Source organism: Triticum urartu, chromosome 1A (genome assembly GCF_056163025.1).
Source record: "Triticum urartu cultivar PI428250 chromosome 1A, HENAU_Tu73, whole genome shotgun sequence".
In the NCBI taxonomy this organism is placed as follows: domain Eukaryota; kingdom Viridiplantae; phylum Streptophyta; class Magnoliopsida; order Poales; family Poaceae; genus Triticum; species Triticum urartu.
In genome coordinates, this window is record NC_141873.1 from 520020337 (window position 1) to 520036856 (window position 16520).

The 16520-nt window shown below is 50.0% G+C and overlaps 2 protein-coding genes across 9 annotated transcripts; both read right to left on the reverse strand.

Annotated features, from left to right (window-relative positions):
* Positions 1 to 1733: 1733 nt before the first annotated feature.
* On the reverse strand, positions 1734 to 16272 carry LOC125525062 (uncharacterized). 8 transcript variants are annotated; one of them, XR_015608435.1, is made up of 8 exons: positions 15879 to 16272; positions 15694 to 15766; positions 15219 to 15583; positions 14585 to 14965; positions 13655 to 13751; positions 13002 to 13418; positions 12724 to 12917; positions 1734 to 2371 (listed from the first exon to the last, which is right to left on the reverse strand). XR_015608435.1 is itself a non-coding variant. In XM_048690075.2 (5 exons), the coding sequence occupies exons 1-4, from the start codon at positions 15513 to 15515 to the stop codon at positions 13662 to 13664; spliced, it is 534 nt and encodes a 177-aa protein (XP_048546032.2). In that variant the 5' UTR covers positions 15516 to 15583; the 3' UTR covers positions 12925 to 13418; positions 13655 to 13661. The 8 variants fall into 8 exon arrangements, 1 of the variants encoding a protein (XP_048546032.2); XR_015608434.1 differs by having other exon boundaries at positions 14585 to 15583; XR_015608432.1 differs by lacking the exons at positions 1734 to 2371; positions 12724 to 12917; positions 15694 to 15766; positions 15879 to 16272 and having other exon boundaries at positions 13155 to 13212; positions 13348 to 13418; positions 14858 to 15074; positions 15219 to 15423; positions 15494 to 15583.
* Positions 3742 to 5939, reverse strand: LOC125525079 (uncharacterized). The gene is made up of 4 exons (XM_087539873.1): positions 5159 to 5939; positions 4873 to 5037; positions 4420 to 4779; positions 3742 to 4335 (listed from the first exon to the last, which is right to left on the reverse strand). The coding sequence occupies exons 1-4, from the start codon at positions 5279 to 5281 to the stop codon at positions 4267 to 4269; spliced, it is 717 nt and encodes a 238-aa protein (XP_087395999.1). The 5' UTR covers positions 5282 to 5939; the 3' UTR covers positions 3742 to 4266.
* Positions 16273 to 16520: the final 248 nt, after the last annotated feature.

Genomic DNA, 16520 nt, shown 5'->3' on the forward strand with positions numbered 1-16520 from the left:
TTTTTTGCCTCTTTTTTTATTTTTTTATTTTATTTTTCGTTCGGAGTCTTATCCCGACTTGTGGGGAAATCATAGTCTCCATCATCCTTTCCTCACTTGGGACAATGCTCTAATAATGATGATCATCACACTTTTATTTTCTTACAACTCAAGAATTACAACTCGATACCTAGAACAAGATATGACTCCATATGAATGCCTCCGGCGGTGTACCAGGATATGCAATGACTCATGAGTGACATGTATGAAAGAATTATGAACGGTGGCTTTGCCACAAATACAATTTCAACTACATGACCATGCAAAGCAATATGACAATGATGGAGCGTGTCATAATAAACAGAACGGTAGAAAGTTGCATGGCAATATATCTCGGAATGGCTATGGAAATGCCATGATAGGCAGGTATGGTGGCTGTTTTGAGGAAGGTATATGGTGGGTGTATGATACCGGCGAAAGGTGCGCGGTATTAGAGAGGCTAGGAATGGTGGAAGGGTGAGAGTGCGTATGATCCATGGACTCAACATTAGTCATAAAGAACTCATATACTTATTGCAAAAATGTACAAGTTATCAAAGCAAAGTACTACGCGCATGCTCCTCGGGGGGTAGATTGGTAGGAAAAGGCCATCGCTTCCCCGACCGCCACTCATAAGGAAGACAATCAATAAATAAATCATGCTCCGACTTCATCACATAACGGTTCATCATACGTGCATGCTACGGGAATCACAAACTTTAACACAAGTATTTCTCAAATTCACAACTACTCAACTAGCATAACTCTAATATCACCATCTCCATATCTCAAAACAATTATCAAGCATCAAAATTCTCATAGTATTCAACACACTCATAAGAGAATTTTATTATTAATCTTGTATACCTAACATATAAGGATTATTTAAGCAAATTACCATGCTATTTAAGACTCTCAAAATAATCTAAGTGAAGCATGAGAGATCAATAGTTTCTATTAAACAAATCCACCACCCTGCTCTAAAAGATATAAGTGAAGTAATAGAGCAAAACTATATAACTCAAAAGATATAAGTGAAGCACATAGAGTATTCTAATAATTTCCGAATAATGAGTGTCTCTCTCAAAAGGTGTGTACAGAAAAGATGATTGTGGTAAACTAAAAAATAAAGACTCAAATCATACAATACGCTCCAAGGAAAACACATATCATGTGGTGAATAAAAATATAGCTCCAAGTAAAGTTACCGATAGAAGTAGACGAAAGAGGGGATGCCTTCCGGGGCATCCCCAAGCTTTGGCTTTTAGGTGTCCTTACATTATCTTGGGGGTGCCATGGGCATCCCCAAGCTTAGGCTCTTGCCACTCCTTGTTCCATAATCCATCGAATCTTTACCCAAAACTTGAAAACTTCACAACACAAAACTTAAAGTAGAAAATCTCGTGATCTCCGTTAGCGAAAGAAAACAAAACACCACTTCAAGGTACTGTAATGAACTCATTCTTTATTTATACTATTAGAGTGTCCGTGCGTTGCTACGGGCTTAACAAAAAAATTACCATCTTGTAATCTTCAAAATTATGTTGAACATATTATAACCTAATAAAAGGGAGGATGAAAATACCATATTGCAATGTTCAATATCTTTTATCATTGATCAGTGAGGAATAACAATAATCTTTCTGTACATGCAAGATACTTAGTAAAGAACTTCTCTGATACATTTTTTCTTTTACTTCACTGCATGAAATGTATTCAGTACATCGGCATATATCATGCTTGTTCTTTGCACCTATAGTTTTGTTCTACTCACCTATTCCATTCTCTGAAGAATGGTATATGGCTATATCGACTCCATTGGAGAGAATACACTATGGAATCCCTGTGTCAATGTTAAATAATCATGTAAAAAGGAAAGAGAATAGAAGTAAAAGTGAGTCTAATGATCAGGTAGTATTATGGCAACTACCTCGCTGATCAGGTAGAAGCTTTCCAGACAGCTTATCCTTGAAGGTATCAAGTCGTGCATCAAGCATTACTATGTTTCCTTATAAGTTGAAGTGAAGAAATTATAAGCAAGAGTACTAACGACCAACAGTGGCGAGCCTCTTGCTCTTGCAAGAATGTTCATTGAACCATTAGTTGCATATGCGGCTCAGGTGGAAGATGAATGCCCCTCACGCAACGTTGCCGTTGCGCGAAGTGGTAAATTCCCCTCTCTTCCACACCCTTCCCTTCCTCCATTTTGTCCGTGGCTATGTCATGTTGCTCGGCCTCCAGAAAACTTGGTTGCGCGAGTCTTGGGCACTTTTTGACCCGGGACCCACCAATCCGCCACATCTTATAGTGATGCTGCTCCACTCTCATGGCGATGGCAGTGACTTCACTGTTTCTAAGACAATAATAACTCTGTTTCATGAGCAACTAAATTTCAAGACATTTAGGAGCTCTGCTCGACCTTTGTAAGAAATGTACCACAATATTTGCTATAATGATATTACTACATCTATGTTTTTCAGAAGTACAATCAAAATCAAAATTAACAAACAACAGCTTGGTCATTAATTAGACAATCAATGCTCTTGTAAGACTACAGGTTCGGTTAAGCCACTACTTAACTCACCATGAAACAGTCATGTTTTCCTTTCCTCTTTGAAGTACCAAAGTTGCAGCCTCTATTTTACGCATTGGTTGTCGCTGTAGTAGGAGCAGCACCACCAACAAATTAGAAGAGGTGCGGTGGCATTACTGAACTGAAGTCAAACAGTACACGACATACACATTAGATGGGTCAGTGCAAATTCACCTCCCACCATACATGCTTCTTTTTCTCTTCCAGACACAGTAGCGGTGGCAACTGCCAAGCACATACACATACACCAACAGCGGCAGCAAATACGCACATGTATCTATAGTGATGTCCCTTCTGGTTTCCTTTTCTCTTCCAGACACAGCAGTGGTAGCAAGCACATATGCACACATCAGCAGATAACAAATGTTTCTACTACACACACTACCGGAATCGCACCCTATGCCGACGGCCAGGGCCGTTGGCATAGCCCTGAATGGCCGTCGGGACAGGCCTATGCCGACGGCCCCCGTCGGCATAGGGCCGTCGGCAAAATATTCGTCGGCGTAGCCAGAAAGGCCGTCGGCATAGAAAGGCCGTCGGCATAAGACCTATCGACGGTGTCCGTACATCTATGCCGACGGCCAAGGCCGTCGGCAACGTTATCGCCTAACGGCGGCCGCCGTCAAGTCTGCCCAACGACTTGTCTCCACGTGGCACCACTATGCCGACGGCCTAGCCGTCGGCTTAGTCGAAAACTGTGCCGACGGCTAGACCGTCGGCATAGATGTGCCACGTGCCGACCGGCCGCTACTCGTGGGCCAGGGCTATGCCGACGGCCCAGCCGTCGGCATAGTCTGAGATTAAGCCGACGGCCAGGCCGTTGGCATAGTCCTTCAAACAGAGATCCCAGTTGCTGACACGTGGGCACCTATGCCGACGGCCAGGCCGTCGGCTTAATTTCAAACTATGCCGACGGCTAGGCCGTCGGCATAGGTGCCCACGTGTCAGCAACTGGGAGCTCACGCTGGCCCTATGCCGACGGCCTAGCCGTCGGCATAGTTTGCTTTTAATTTTTTTTTCTTTTTTCTGTTTGTTTTCAAATCAGTTCAATTCAGATAACATCACATATATAACAGCACATATCAGCAGCACATATCAGCACATATCAACGAACGTAAGCATAAGCATCATGACAACAATAGATCATCATCACACAAGCATAAGCATATCAACGAATGTAAGGATAAGCATCATCACACAAGTCAGCTAAATGATCATCAGCACACACAAGTCATCTCAAGCATCATCATCACATCTCAAGCATCATCGAGCACCGCGGAGGTCGTCACCGCCAAGACGGCCAAAGTCCAGGTCATCAGTGCTAGCGGCAGCGCTACCGCCTCCGCCTCCGTGGATCGGAGTGGTCGGGCTCCGTGTCTCCGGAGTGCTGCGAAGACCACCGCCAATGGTAGATCCACCTGTTCCCTGCATGTTGAAAAGACATATGCACGGGATCTATGACTGTGTTGAAAGGCATGACATGCTTTGGGTGAATAGATTGGGGATGAACTAACCGGCGAGGGGCCAGCGTTCTGTGCCACAAACTCCTCAAAGCTCATCAGCACTGGTTGTGCTGGAGGGCATTGTGCTGTAGGGAACTGAGGACACCTGCCAGCCGCCATATCCTGAAAAGCCTGCTGCATCTGGCTATCCCTCTACACTTGGTGTTCATAAAGCCTCTGATGCCACGCCATGGTCTCCTGGCATGTGTACTCCATGTAGGCCTACGGTATGACATGATGGAACTCATAAAACTACTAAATGCGGAAAATGAAGTGAGAAATGAAGATAAGAGGGAAAATACTTACAGATTGTTGCTCCTGAAAGAGGGACTGTGTACTAGTCACTGGCTGGCTCGTGCGCTGGCTCAGGCTCGAGTCGATCCGACGAAGCTGTGTGTAGGAGATACTAGGAGTGATCACAGCATCGAGAACCGCATCCCGACCGTGCTCCTTGGGCCCCATCCTCACCACCGCCATGTCGTCCAGAGGCGCCGCAATGGGGTCAGGTGTGTCAGGATGTAACTCCAGATACGCTTCGGAGTAGGCCTTCTTCCTCCCTGCGGTCTTCTTGCCGTAGTACTTGGGCTCGCCAGGCTTGGGGTCCTTCCGCGTATGGGCAATCTCCCACGCCTGCATGTGTGAGAGCGGCCGCTTCAGTTTCTCCTCCTGCACCACCAAACAGAGGTTAGTCATACATAAGAAAGTGATGGTAAATAGAAGAAGAAGAATGTTTAATGGGGTTAGTCATACATTAACTACCTTGTGGAGATAGTGGTTTCGGTTTCCCTGAGCATGTACTCCCTCCGTCCCTCGGTTAGCCTTATTTTGGGTTCTCATAGCCGCCCAGGCTCCAGCCTCATCACACCAAAGATCCACCAATGCCGCCCAGGACTCGTCTTTTCCATAACACCAATTTGGACACACCTACATAATAAAAGCATAATGGCATGTAGGTGTGTCCAAATTGGTGTTATGGAAGCATAAAGCATAAAGCATAATGTACCACAAGGTAATGAAAGCATAATGAAAAATCTTTTATACTTACCGCCAAGAACTCGGGCCTCTCCAAGGTAATGCCCATCCTCCGCGCTTCTTCCTTGGTCATCTTCACACCAAGATAGTCGTGGTAGTATGTGGAGATGGCCACATAGCGCACCTCGTACTGCATCTGGCGGGCCTTCTTCTTGCATTGGCGCAGCACGATCTGGTCCGCTCTAGCCCTGTGCTCCGGAAGAACTCGATAGAATTTCTACAATCATGCATTAAACAAGAATGGGAGAAGCCATGAGTTAAATCATTCATGAAACTAGAATGGACTTGTGCTTCTGAAGAGAACTCACCCAGAAAGTAGTGATCACGGCCTTGGCATGGGTCTCATGGTCCGCGTGGCGGGCCGCTTCCCAGTGGTCCCAGCTCGTGGCCAAAACCCGACGGTCCGGCTGCCTGACTGGATCAGGACAGTACAACCCCGGCCAATATAACTTCAGCAAGACGGTGATGAGGCCGTTGGGAATACGGACCCCTTTAGAATATATCCAGTTGCTGCAAAAGAATGAACTATTAGCATGTGACAAGAAAAATAAATAACAACCGGAATAAGCATGTGACAAGCAACATAATGAACCACTTACTCTTTTCCCGTGGGCTCAATGAGCCACTTCTGCTCCTCAGTAGCAGGAACCTGCTTTGGTAGCTTTGCGTTGCCACGCAGCCACCCCTTCGTGTCAACCCCCTTCCCGTCACCACCATCATCCCCGCCACCACCCTCCTCCTCGCCTGCCTCCCCCTCCCCAACCTCCTCCCCAACCTCCTCCTCCTCCTCCTCGCCTGCCTCCTCCTCCTCCTCCTCCTCGCATGCCTCACTAGAGGAGGGTACCTCACTAGAGGAGGGCCTCGAAGACAACACCCCTAAGTCGGTGAGGGTGCGCTCTTTCTGGCCGCGACCCCCTGTAGTGGCTCTCCCCCCAGCACCTCGTCCTCGAAGACACCACCCCTAAGTCGGTGAGGGTGCGCTCTTTCGGACGGGAGACGCCTAGGTTACGTCAGTTGACTTGAGAATGAAATCTAGTCACATGATTCGTAGCTCACCCTCGGCTGTAGAGGAAGTAGTCCAATAACAGAGGGACAATCGGGGACCAACAACTCTTACGATGATCACTCCACCGAGATGGAACACCACAGAACCTGCACCGTGACAAAAATTAAGAACATCACAATATCATCATTATCATCATCATCTATCATCATGTAACAATCATCGAAGCATAAAAAAATCATCATCATCTATCATCTCTTCCGCAAAAAAATGGACATCATCATCATCATCTAAAAATTAACAAGGCATAAAAAAGCATCATCATCTATCATCATCAACATCATAATCAATCATCATCAACATCATGATTTATCATCTAATTTTTTTTTGCATTTCTTGCATTTCTCACATTTCTAACTATCATCAAATCATCTATCATCTAACTATCATCATACATAATTCATCCATCCATCTAACCATCTATCATCATACATAATGCATCCATCCATCTATCATCTAACTAAATTAACAAAAAAATTGCTTCAGAGAGGGAGGGAAGGAGCTCACCATGGGGAAGGGCCGGCTCGGGGGAGGGCAGGCACGGAGGGAGAGACGGAGGGGAGCTCGGGCTCGGGCTAGGCCGGCCGGAGCAGCGGCAGAGGAGGGCCGGTGGAGCCTAGCCGCCGGCCGGAGCGACAGTCCAGCGACGGTGAGGGCGGAGTGGGCTCGGGGAGGTCCGGTCGGACCGAGCTTGACGAGGGCGCGGCCGAGGGGTGGTCGGGGAGGAGTCGACGTGTCCCACTGCGGCAACGGAAGGGCGGCGGCGGCGCGGGCCGAGACGACAAGGCCTGGACGGAGCGCAAGTGGGGCGGCTACGGGGAGTGGCGAGCGAAGGGTGGCGGCGGCCCAGAGCGCGGGTGGGGCGGCGGCGGCGCAGGGCGAGGGAAGGGCGGCGGCGGCGACCGGAGCAAGGGAAGGGAAGGGCGGCGGCGGGCGGAGCAGTGGATCGGGCGGCGGCGCGGGTCTAGGATGGGGCAGAGGGGAGACGGGGAATGAGTGGTGGGGGCTAACCGCAACGGATAAGGCCATCCTATGCCGACGGCATAGCTGTCGACATAGGTTTGGTCCCACCTGCCAGGGACAGAGCCGGCGAGTGGATAAGAGGCATATGCCGACGGCCTGGCCGTCGGCATAGGCCCGCCCCTTTGCCACGTCATCGATCCGTGGACATGTGCGCTGCTATGCCGACGGCTTGGCCGTCGGCATATATACTTTGCATTTTTTTAATTTTTTTGTTACGACATTTTTTTATTTTTTATTTTTTTGTTACGGCATGTGCTGCACCCCCCAACACCATTCCGGCCCAAACCACCCAAAGATACCCTCCGTGTCGGCCCGACGTGGCCGTTTCCCCCCTCCGGGACACGGCGGCAGCCACGCCCGTGAGGTCTACACAGCAGGACGGGGGCACTTGGGGGGTAGCAATGCCACCGGAGCGTCGCACCGGGCCCTCATACATGCGGGGTGGTGTGGTGGCATATCCGAAGAGTCGGGACGCGTCTCCGGTTGGCAGAGGGAGTAGGAAGGAGAGCATGACCACGATGAGCTATGTGCAAACCTGATCCGTCGGCAGTGTGGATGCGGTCCCTTCCAGGGTACTTCTCCCTCACGGTGAGCAACTAGGTAGAAGAAGCTCACCGTGGTGCTGGAGGTTGCTGCGCTGTAGACGAACGTACATGGGAATGCTTGTCCGGTGGTCTTACTTATGGAGAAGAGAAAGCGTCCAGGGACTGGAAGGGCACACACGGGCCAAAAGTATGAGGGCCCGGTGCGACGCTCGGGTGGCATTGCTACCCCCCCCCCCCCCACGGCCCCCGTCCCGCCTAACCCTGTAGCGTTTGACCACGGGATCTAGCCCTTTGACTTTGCACGGACGCGTTTTGACCAGTGGAACTATCCACCCGGTCGTGTTAGGTCAGCCCATACGAACACTTTAGAGCAACATCCGGGCCAAACCCATAGTAAGATCCCCTCCCTGTAGACCCGACGCGTCCGTTTCCCCCCTTCAGGTGCCGGCGGCGGCGCCGTCCGTGTGAGGGGGCACACCCCGGAGACGCGTGCCGCCTCTTCGGACATGCCAGCACACCACCCCGCATGTATGAGGGCCCGGTGCGACGCTCGGGTGGCATTGCTACCCCCCCACGGCCCCCGTCCCGCCTAACCCTGTAGCGTTTGACCACGGGATCTAGCCCTTTGACTTTGCACGGACGCGTTTTGACTAGTGGAACTATCCACTCGGTCGTGTTAGGTCAGCCCATACGAACACTTTAGAGCAACATCCGGGCCAAACCCACAGTAAGATCCCCTCCCTGTAGACCCGACGCGTCCGTTTCCCCCCTACAGGTGCCGGCGTCGGCGCCGTCCGTGTGAGGGGGCACACCCCGGAGACGCGTGCCGCCTCTTCGGACATGCCAGCACACCACCCCGCGTGTATGAGGGCCCGGTGCGATGCTCGGGTGGCATTGCTACCCCTCCCCCCCCCACGGCCCCCGTCCCGCCTAACCCTGTAGCGTTTGACCACGGGATCTAGCCCTTTGACTTTGCACGGACGCGTTTTGACCAGTGGAACTATCCACCCGGTCGTGTTAGGTCATCCCATACGAACACTTTAGAGCAACATCTGGGCCAAACCCACAGCTAAATCCACTCCGTGTAGTTTCCCCACTCCAGGTGCCGGCGGCGGCGCCGTCCGTGAGGGGGGCCACGCACCGGAGACGCGTGCGGCCTCTTCGGACATGCCACAACACCACCCCACATGTATGAGGCGCGGTACGACGCTCCGATGGCATTGCTACCCCCAGGGCCCCCGTCCCGCCTAACCCTGTAGCGTTTGACCACGGGATCTAGCCCTTTGACTTTGCACGGACGGGCTTTGACCAGCGGACCTCCCCACCCGGTTGTATTCGGTCAGCCCATAGGTACACTTTGGAGCAACATCCGGGCCAGACCCACAACAAGATCCCCTCCGTGTAGACCCGCCGCGTCCGTTTCCCCCCTCCAGGTGCCGGTGGCGGCGCCGTTCGTGAGGGGGGCACACCCCGGAGACGTGTGCCGCCTCTTCGGACATGCCACCAAACCACCCCGCATGTATGAGGGCCCGGTGCGATGCTCCGGTGGCATTGCTACCCCCCCAGGGCCCCCGACCCGCCTAACCCTGTAGCGTTTGACCACGGGATCTAGCCCTTTGACTTTGCACGGACGGGCTTTGACCAGCGGACCTCCCCACCCGGTTGTGTTCGGTCAGCCCATAGGTACACTTTGGAGCAACATCCGGGCCAGACCCACAACAAGATCCCCTCCGTGTAGACCCGACACGTCCGTTTCCCCCCTCCAGGTGCCGGCGGCGGCACCGTCCGTGAGGGGGGGGCACACCCCGGAGACGTGTGCCTCCTCTTCGGACATGCCACCACACCACCCCGCATGTATGAGGGCCCGGTGCAAGGCTCCGGTGGCATTGCTACCCCCAGGGCCCCGTCCCGCCTAACCCTGTAGCGTTTGACCACGGGATCTAGCCCTTTGACTTTGCACGGACGGGCTTTGACCAGCAGACCTCCCCACCCGGTTGTGTTAGGCCAGCCCATAGGAACACTTTGGAGCAACATCCGGGCCAGACCCACAACAAGATCCCCTCCGTGTAGACCCGACGCGTCCGTTTCCCCCCTCCAGGTGCCGGCGGCGGCGCCGTCCATGAAGGGGGGCACATCCCGGAGACGTGTGCCGCCTCTTCGGACATGCCACCACACCACCCCGCATGTATGAGGGCCCGGTGCGACGCTCCGGTGGCATTGCTACCCCCCAGGGCCCCCGTCCCGCCTAACCCTGTAGCGTTTGACCACGGGATCTAGCCCTTTGACTTTGCACGGACGAGCTTTGACCAGCGGACCTCCCCACCCGGTTGTGTTCGGTCAGCCCATAGGTACACTTTGGAGCAACATCCGGGCCAGACCCACAACAAGATCCCCTCCGTGTAGACCCGACGCGTCCGTTTCCCCCCTCCAGGTGCCGGCGGTGGCGCCGTCCGTGAGGGGGGGCACACCCCGGAGACGTGTGCCGCCTCTTCGGACATGCCACCACACCATCCCGCATGTATGAGGGCCCGGTGCGACGCTCCGGTGGCATTGCTACCCCCCAGGTCCCCCGTCCCGCCTAACCCTGTAGCGTTTGACCACGGGATATAGCCCTTTGACTTTGCACGGACGGGCTTTGACCAGTGGACCTCCCCACCCGGTTGTGTTAGGTCAGCCCATAGGAACACTTTGGAACAACATCCGGGCCAGACCCACAACAAGATCCCCTCCGTGTAGATCCAACGCGTCCGTGAGGGGGGGCACACCCCAGAGACGTGTGCCGCCTCCTCGGACATGGCACCACACCACCCCGCATGTATGAGGGGCCGGTGCGACGCTCCGGTGGCATTGCTACCCCCCAGGGCCCCGTCCCGCCTAACCCTAGAGCGGTTGACCACGAGATCTAGCCCTTTGACTTTCCACAGACGTGCTTTGACCAGTGGGCCTCTCCACCCGGTTGTGTCAGGTCAGCACAGAGGGACACCCGGGAGCAACATTCGGGGCCAAACCGACAGCTACATCCCCTCCGTGTAGACCCGATGCGTCCGTTTCCCCCCTTCAGGTGCCGGCGGCGGCGCCGTCCGTTAGGGGGACCACGCCCCGGAGATGTGTGCCGCCTCTTCGGACATGCCACAACACCACCCGGTTGTGGTAGGTCATCCGATATATATAAACACTTGGAGCAAAGTCCCCTTCGTATAGACCCGATCCAGCTGTTCCCCATTCCAGTTGACGGCTGGCGGCTGCACCGTTCGTGAGGGGGGTCACACCGCTCTGTACAGAACCAAAAAATAATGTAGGTATGCTTATTAACACATACGGTATGTAAGTTAGTTAAATAATAATAATAAAGAAAACAGTGAAGAAAAAGAAAAAAAAACTATATGTATGCTTATTAACATACTATATGCTTATTAACACATACTATATGTATGCTTCTTAACACATACTGTATGCTTAATAATAATAATAATACTATATGGAAAAAAAGAAAAAGAAAGAAAAAAAACTATGCCGACGGCAAAGCCGTCGGCATAGCTGCGGCCAGGGCAGATGGACAGCGCCGCGGATCGATGACGTGTCGGATATGCCGACGGCTGCCGTCGGCATAGGTCCTGGTCGGTGCGCTCCGGATCGGTGACGTGTCACCCGTATCTATGCCGACGGCCGCCCGTCACGGCCGTCGGCATAGATTTGATGTCGTTAGCCGACCGTGATGCCCGTTGTCGGCGGGCCCGCATCTATGCCGACGGCAGCTGTAGGCGTAGTCTTGGATAAGCCGACGGCTGTTGTGTGCCGACGGCTGCTGTCGGCGTAGACGTGGATAGCCCGACGGCCATTGTACGCCGACGGCCAGGAGCTAGCTGTCGGCATAGCTCTGACTAGGCTGACGGTTGCCGTCGGCATATATTTGGCTGTCGGCTTAGAGCCTTGTTCCGGTAGTGACAATATCTAATGTGACTTGTTGCTCTTTGTCTCTCCTATAACATTGAAAGTTTTTTAAATCAAAGCTTATGCAAGAAAACAATGTAAAGATCATTTCGAAAATCAAAGGCATACACTCAAAATATATATTTAAGATGATCCTTCAAACCAGGTAGTAGGGGTGTAAATCCGAAGGGCAAATAAAAGAGTTCTACCATCGGCAATTCATGCACCTCTAAAAAATGTATTCAAATGAACATGCCCTACATGATATTGCACTGCGAATATAGGAAGATAGAGGGCAGACATGAGAGCATTATCACCCTTTAATTCAAGGCCACCCTTTGTCTAATTAAGTTGCTACGTGTCTGCATAAATATTCATCGTTTATAAAACTATGGAAAAGCAAACCTTTGACTTACCAATGTAAATGCCGCAATGTGAGCTAGCACTTTATAAATTTGTTTGCCGAGATCCAAAACGCCGTACACATTAAACAATATGTCTAAAATCCTTCGAATATATACCCACTTTATAAAAGTAATAATAATGATATGGCAGCGACCAAACATCAGTCGTTTTGACGCGTGTTTGCACCGGCTGAATATTACATGCACCATATTGTGCTCCCCACTTTGTCCCCTCCTCCGACTCTTGTGACCCCCTCCAACGCCAACCTATCCTCCACCCCGCGCACCGCCACACGCGTTGCCCCACCCCACCCTGCCCATGCATGTTAGAAATTTAATCTCGCAATCTTAAATACTACTCCATTGCGAGATTAAATACTACGGTGGCCTAAAATGACTTCATTATGACAATTTCTTGTTTAAAAATTGATATATCAACCATCTAAGAAGATCAGCACATAATACTGTATGCATCTGTTTGAGCTAGTGATGCAGCTCAGCAAATAGATTGCATATGTCTGCTGCTTTTGTTTCACTGTGCATATTTTTTATGTGCAAAACCAATTTATCTGTATCTCAAAGACCGATTTTCACTGTACATTTCGGAACTTACCACAAATCGCAGGTCGAATACGTGGCGCCACCTGAACATCTGCAGGAACCATACATTCAACGTTCCTTGTAAACGATCATCCACCACACGCAGATCCACCCGATTCTTGTTAACTGGCCATTCAGCCTGAACTCCTTCACAAAGTCTTCTCCCTCAGGATTATAAGATTTGGATAAGTATGCTTGAACCACTTCCTGCTAGTGTAAGTAACATTGATTTGAACAAACCCAATGAGCCGTTGCCAACAAATATCTGACTCTAGTACATTTTTTACTTACTTTGCAACATCCGTTGATGTGAATGATAGAATTTTGTGGTAGAAACTAAGCACGTCCCTTGGGTTCGGCTCATCAAGCCTCAATCCAGCTTGCCTATGGAACTTATCTCCCATATCACCTTTAACTATGTTCTTGACCGTATCCACTTGCAACTTCAGGTTCTTCCCATGCGGCCTGATACAACCCTTGAACACCTACGCCGTACTCCATTCTGTGAAGGTATGCCATCGCCGGCTGCATGAACACCAGGACCAAACCATCTTGGAGAAATGCTTGCACTTCCAATCGTACAAAAAATTATTTGGACAATAGTTTGACCTGCTTGTCCTGGAGCATTGCCACTCACATGTTATGGTGGATCTGTAGTCACCTCGTCATGCCGACGAGTACTCAGACCGTCAGACCATTTAGATTCATCTCCAGAAAAAAAAACTCTTTTAGTAATGCATAGCACATTCCAATCTAAAAACTAAATTACGAACTCTGCGTTTTCGGCTAATTCAATACTCCCCATAATGTTCTCCCCCCCCCCCCCCCCATCCCAACTTCATGAATTACTTGATGACCAGCATCAACAAAAATATTGTGTCTACAACTCTACATTCATTAGTTTAGATTTCAGTCTGAACCTGGAACAGTATGAATCTGCATACCTTCTCATCATCCCAGGAACCCTCCGTTCCAGCAATCACCATGGCATCCATAGCATAGATCTGATGGGTTTGTGACTGTATTTATGACATTTTTACGCTGAAAAAACACAATAATACGGGTCAGAGTATAAGAAAATTACAGTACATGGAAGCACGTCAACTTCTGATACTATTTCAGTTCAATTTTACTAAGGTAGAAATAAAACTGACATAGTTATCCACGAACTTTTGTAGTTCAAACTGAGCCTTAGCATCACCACATGTATAGAAAAAGTCACATCAATAGTTCTTTTCATGAAGGATCTGGTAATTTTGAAAAAAGGAGCATTACCATCAAAATATAACATAGTTGGCTTTAAATCAGGAAATGTCCTTTGTGCAAGAACTTCTAGGAATAAATCCTAGCATGCAAGCTTCCACATAATGTGCTTATAGATTCAGACAATTTACCACTGTCATCATCATCGTTATCTAATGCAGTTTTCCCAAGTAAGAAAGTTACCATTTCTTCCATAGCTTCTGCAAACTCTGTGTACATTTGATCACAATGAATTATGAGTGTACTATTACACGAGCACATGCTCTTTATTAGAAGTGACTTGGGCACCGTTATTTTGTTAAAAAAACTATATCAAAGAAAATGTTAGAGCACACCATATAGGATGTTTGCTTACAGGATCGATACGTCGTTATGTGCTTAAGTTCCTAATATTTATAACAAGTAGGAAAAACTCCCAGCCAAACGATGTACTCATGACAGAAACAACACACTTTTTTGGCATTTGCTAAATAACCAGGGGAGTACATACAAAACATAAGATGTCTTGGAGCTTCAAGGTCCAACAGTATATATATTGCCTTTTGCTTACAGGATCAAAGGAGAATGTAGCACAGGACAACAATGTAACTGCATGAGAAAGAACTTAGTACCCGCTCACAAATTGCAAATTTCTGAAACTTCTCACAAATCACAATAGTTTGCATGGGATCTCCAATGCGTGGGTAATGAAACCACGAGGTTACTATTCCAAACTTCTCTACCTTCACTTTATGATTACATGCTTGATCAACTAAGAGATGATTTTGAATTAGCTTGTGCTATTTCCTCGAGAATCCTTTTGTGCAAATGGAATAAATCATCAATCATATCAGAAAGAGAAAAAACAAGAAACGAGATTATTTCAATGGCGAGCAAAGCTTTACTTGGTCCAAGAAGTGGTGGTTGCCGACCTCCTCCCTGAAGTCGAGCACCGCCATGACGTCGCCTACGGTGAGCATGTCAGCGCCGGCGTCCCGGAGAAGCGGGCTCTCCTTCCACATGGACACAACAACACCAGTTACATAAGAGGCCAACCAGGTGAATGACCCTGCAGCGCTACTCTTGACGGCGAGATCTGTCTGGCACTTCCAATGATAGTAACTGAACCAACTAAATAAAAATTAATTACCATGCCCACTGCTGCCTAAATCTCAAGTACTATTCTTGGAGTATTGCAGGAGTAAGAGCGGCATGATTTAAACGTGTGGGCATACAGTACGTTGGGTGCCGGAATTGATACAGAACCTGTTGGTGGCGTCGATGAATCCTAATGTGACGAGGAAATTCATGGCAAGGTGGTTCATGTCCTGCTTGCGGATCTTGACATTGCAGCTTCCGCTCCCATTCGTCAAATTAGGATTGAGAGGACCTGGACGTGGGCGAGGAAGGCTGTCATCGAAGGGGCGCGCAGCCCACGGCGGCGAGCTCCAAGACGCGGCCATGGCGGCACCTGCAGAGAGGAGCAGTTCAGAGGAGAGAGAGAGGTAGGGGAAAAGAAGAGAAGGGAGAGAGGGAGGCACGGCAGCGTGATCCAGCTGGCATCACTGCACGATCAGGCTAATTGGCACTAATCACTGTGACCTGAGACGAGTCAACCAGCCACCGCCGTTCTGCATAGAGAAGAGAATTTGTCAATAGATTGCTTATTTGATCTTCTCTGCTTGTGATAATCAAAAGATTCAATTATTGATTGTTTTATCCTAAACGTCCTTGCACTTACGAGAATTGCTTCATCGGAGCATGTGGGCGTGGTGAGATAAAAGGATTGCTGAAGCATCAACGGAATGAAATTCCTGGATCAAAGAAGAGAAATCTTCAATCGAGAATGCATCAACCGATCATGCAAAGGGGAGAAGAAGGTACCATGACTTCAATTTTTCTTGCACTGAATCAAGCGGCAACTACCTCATCTTTTCATCAACATCTCCAGCGGCGCCCGCGTTCATGTGCCTGCTCCCTCCTCCACGGGACGCAACGGCTTGAGCGAACACGGCAACGCGGATGAGCGGCTTGGGCTGGACGAGGCAGTGCCGCGGAACCGACCTTGCACGCGCACGGCTGCCTGGCTATCCCTGTCCAGCACCGGCGTCTCCCGGTAGGCGGCGTGTGCCGAGGTGTCCCCGGCCTCTAACAGGAGCGATGCGCACTTCAGAGGAGAGAGAGAAGGTAGGGGAAAAGAAGAGAAGGGAGAGAGGGAGGCATGGTGGCGTGATCCAGCTGGCTGCTCCCGGCGAGGTCAACAAAGCGCTCGGGCGATGTCACACGGGAACACGCAACGGTGGCGGAGGATAGGGCTAGGAACCCTAGTCAGGGTGAGGGAGTCGTGGGTGGCGATGGATAGAAATAATAAAAATAAAATTGATAGGCAATCCATAAGCGCTATCGTTTAAAAATAATTGGGTTGCAAGTAATAAAAATAAAATTGGGTTGCCTCCCAACAAGCGCTATCGTTTAACGCCCCTAGCTAGGCATAACAAGCAAGAATAGATTTAGGTACTGCCATCTTTGGTAGGCAATCCATAAGTGGCTCTCATAATAGATTCATAA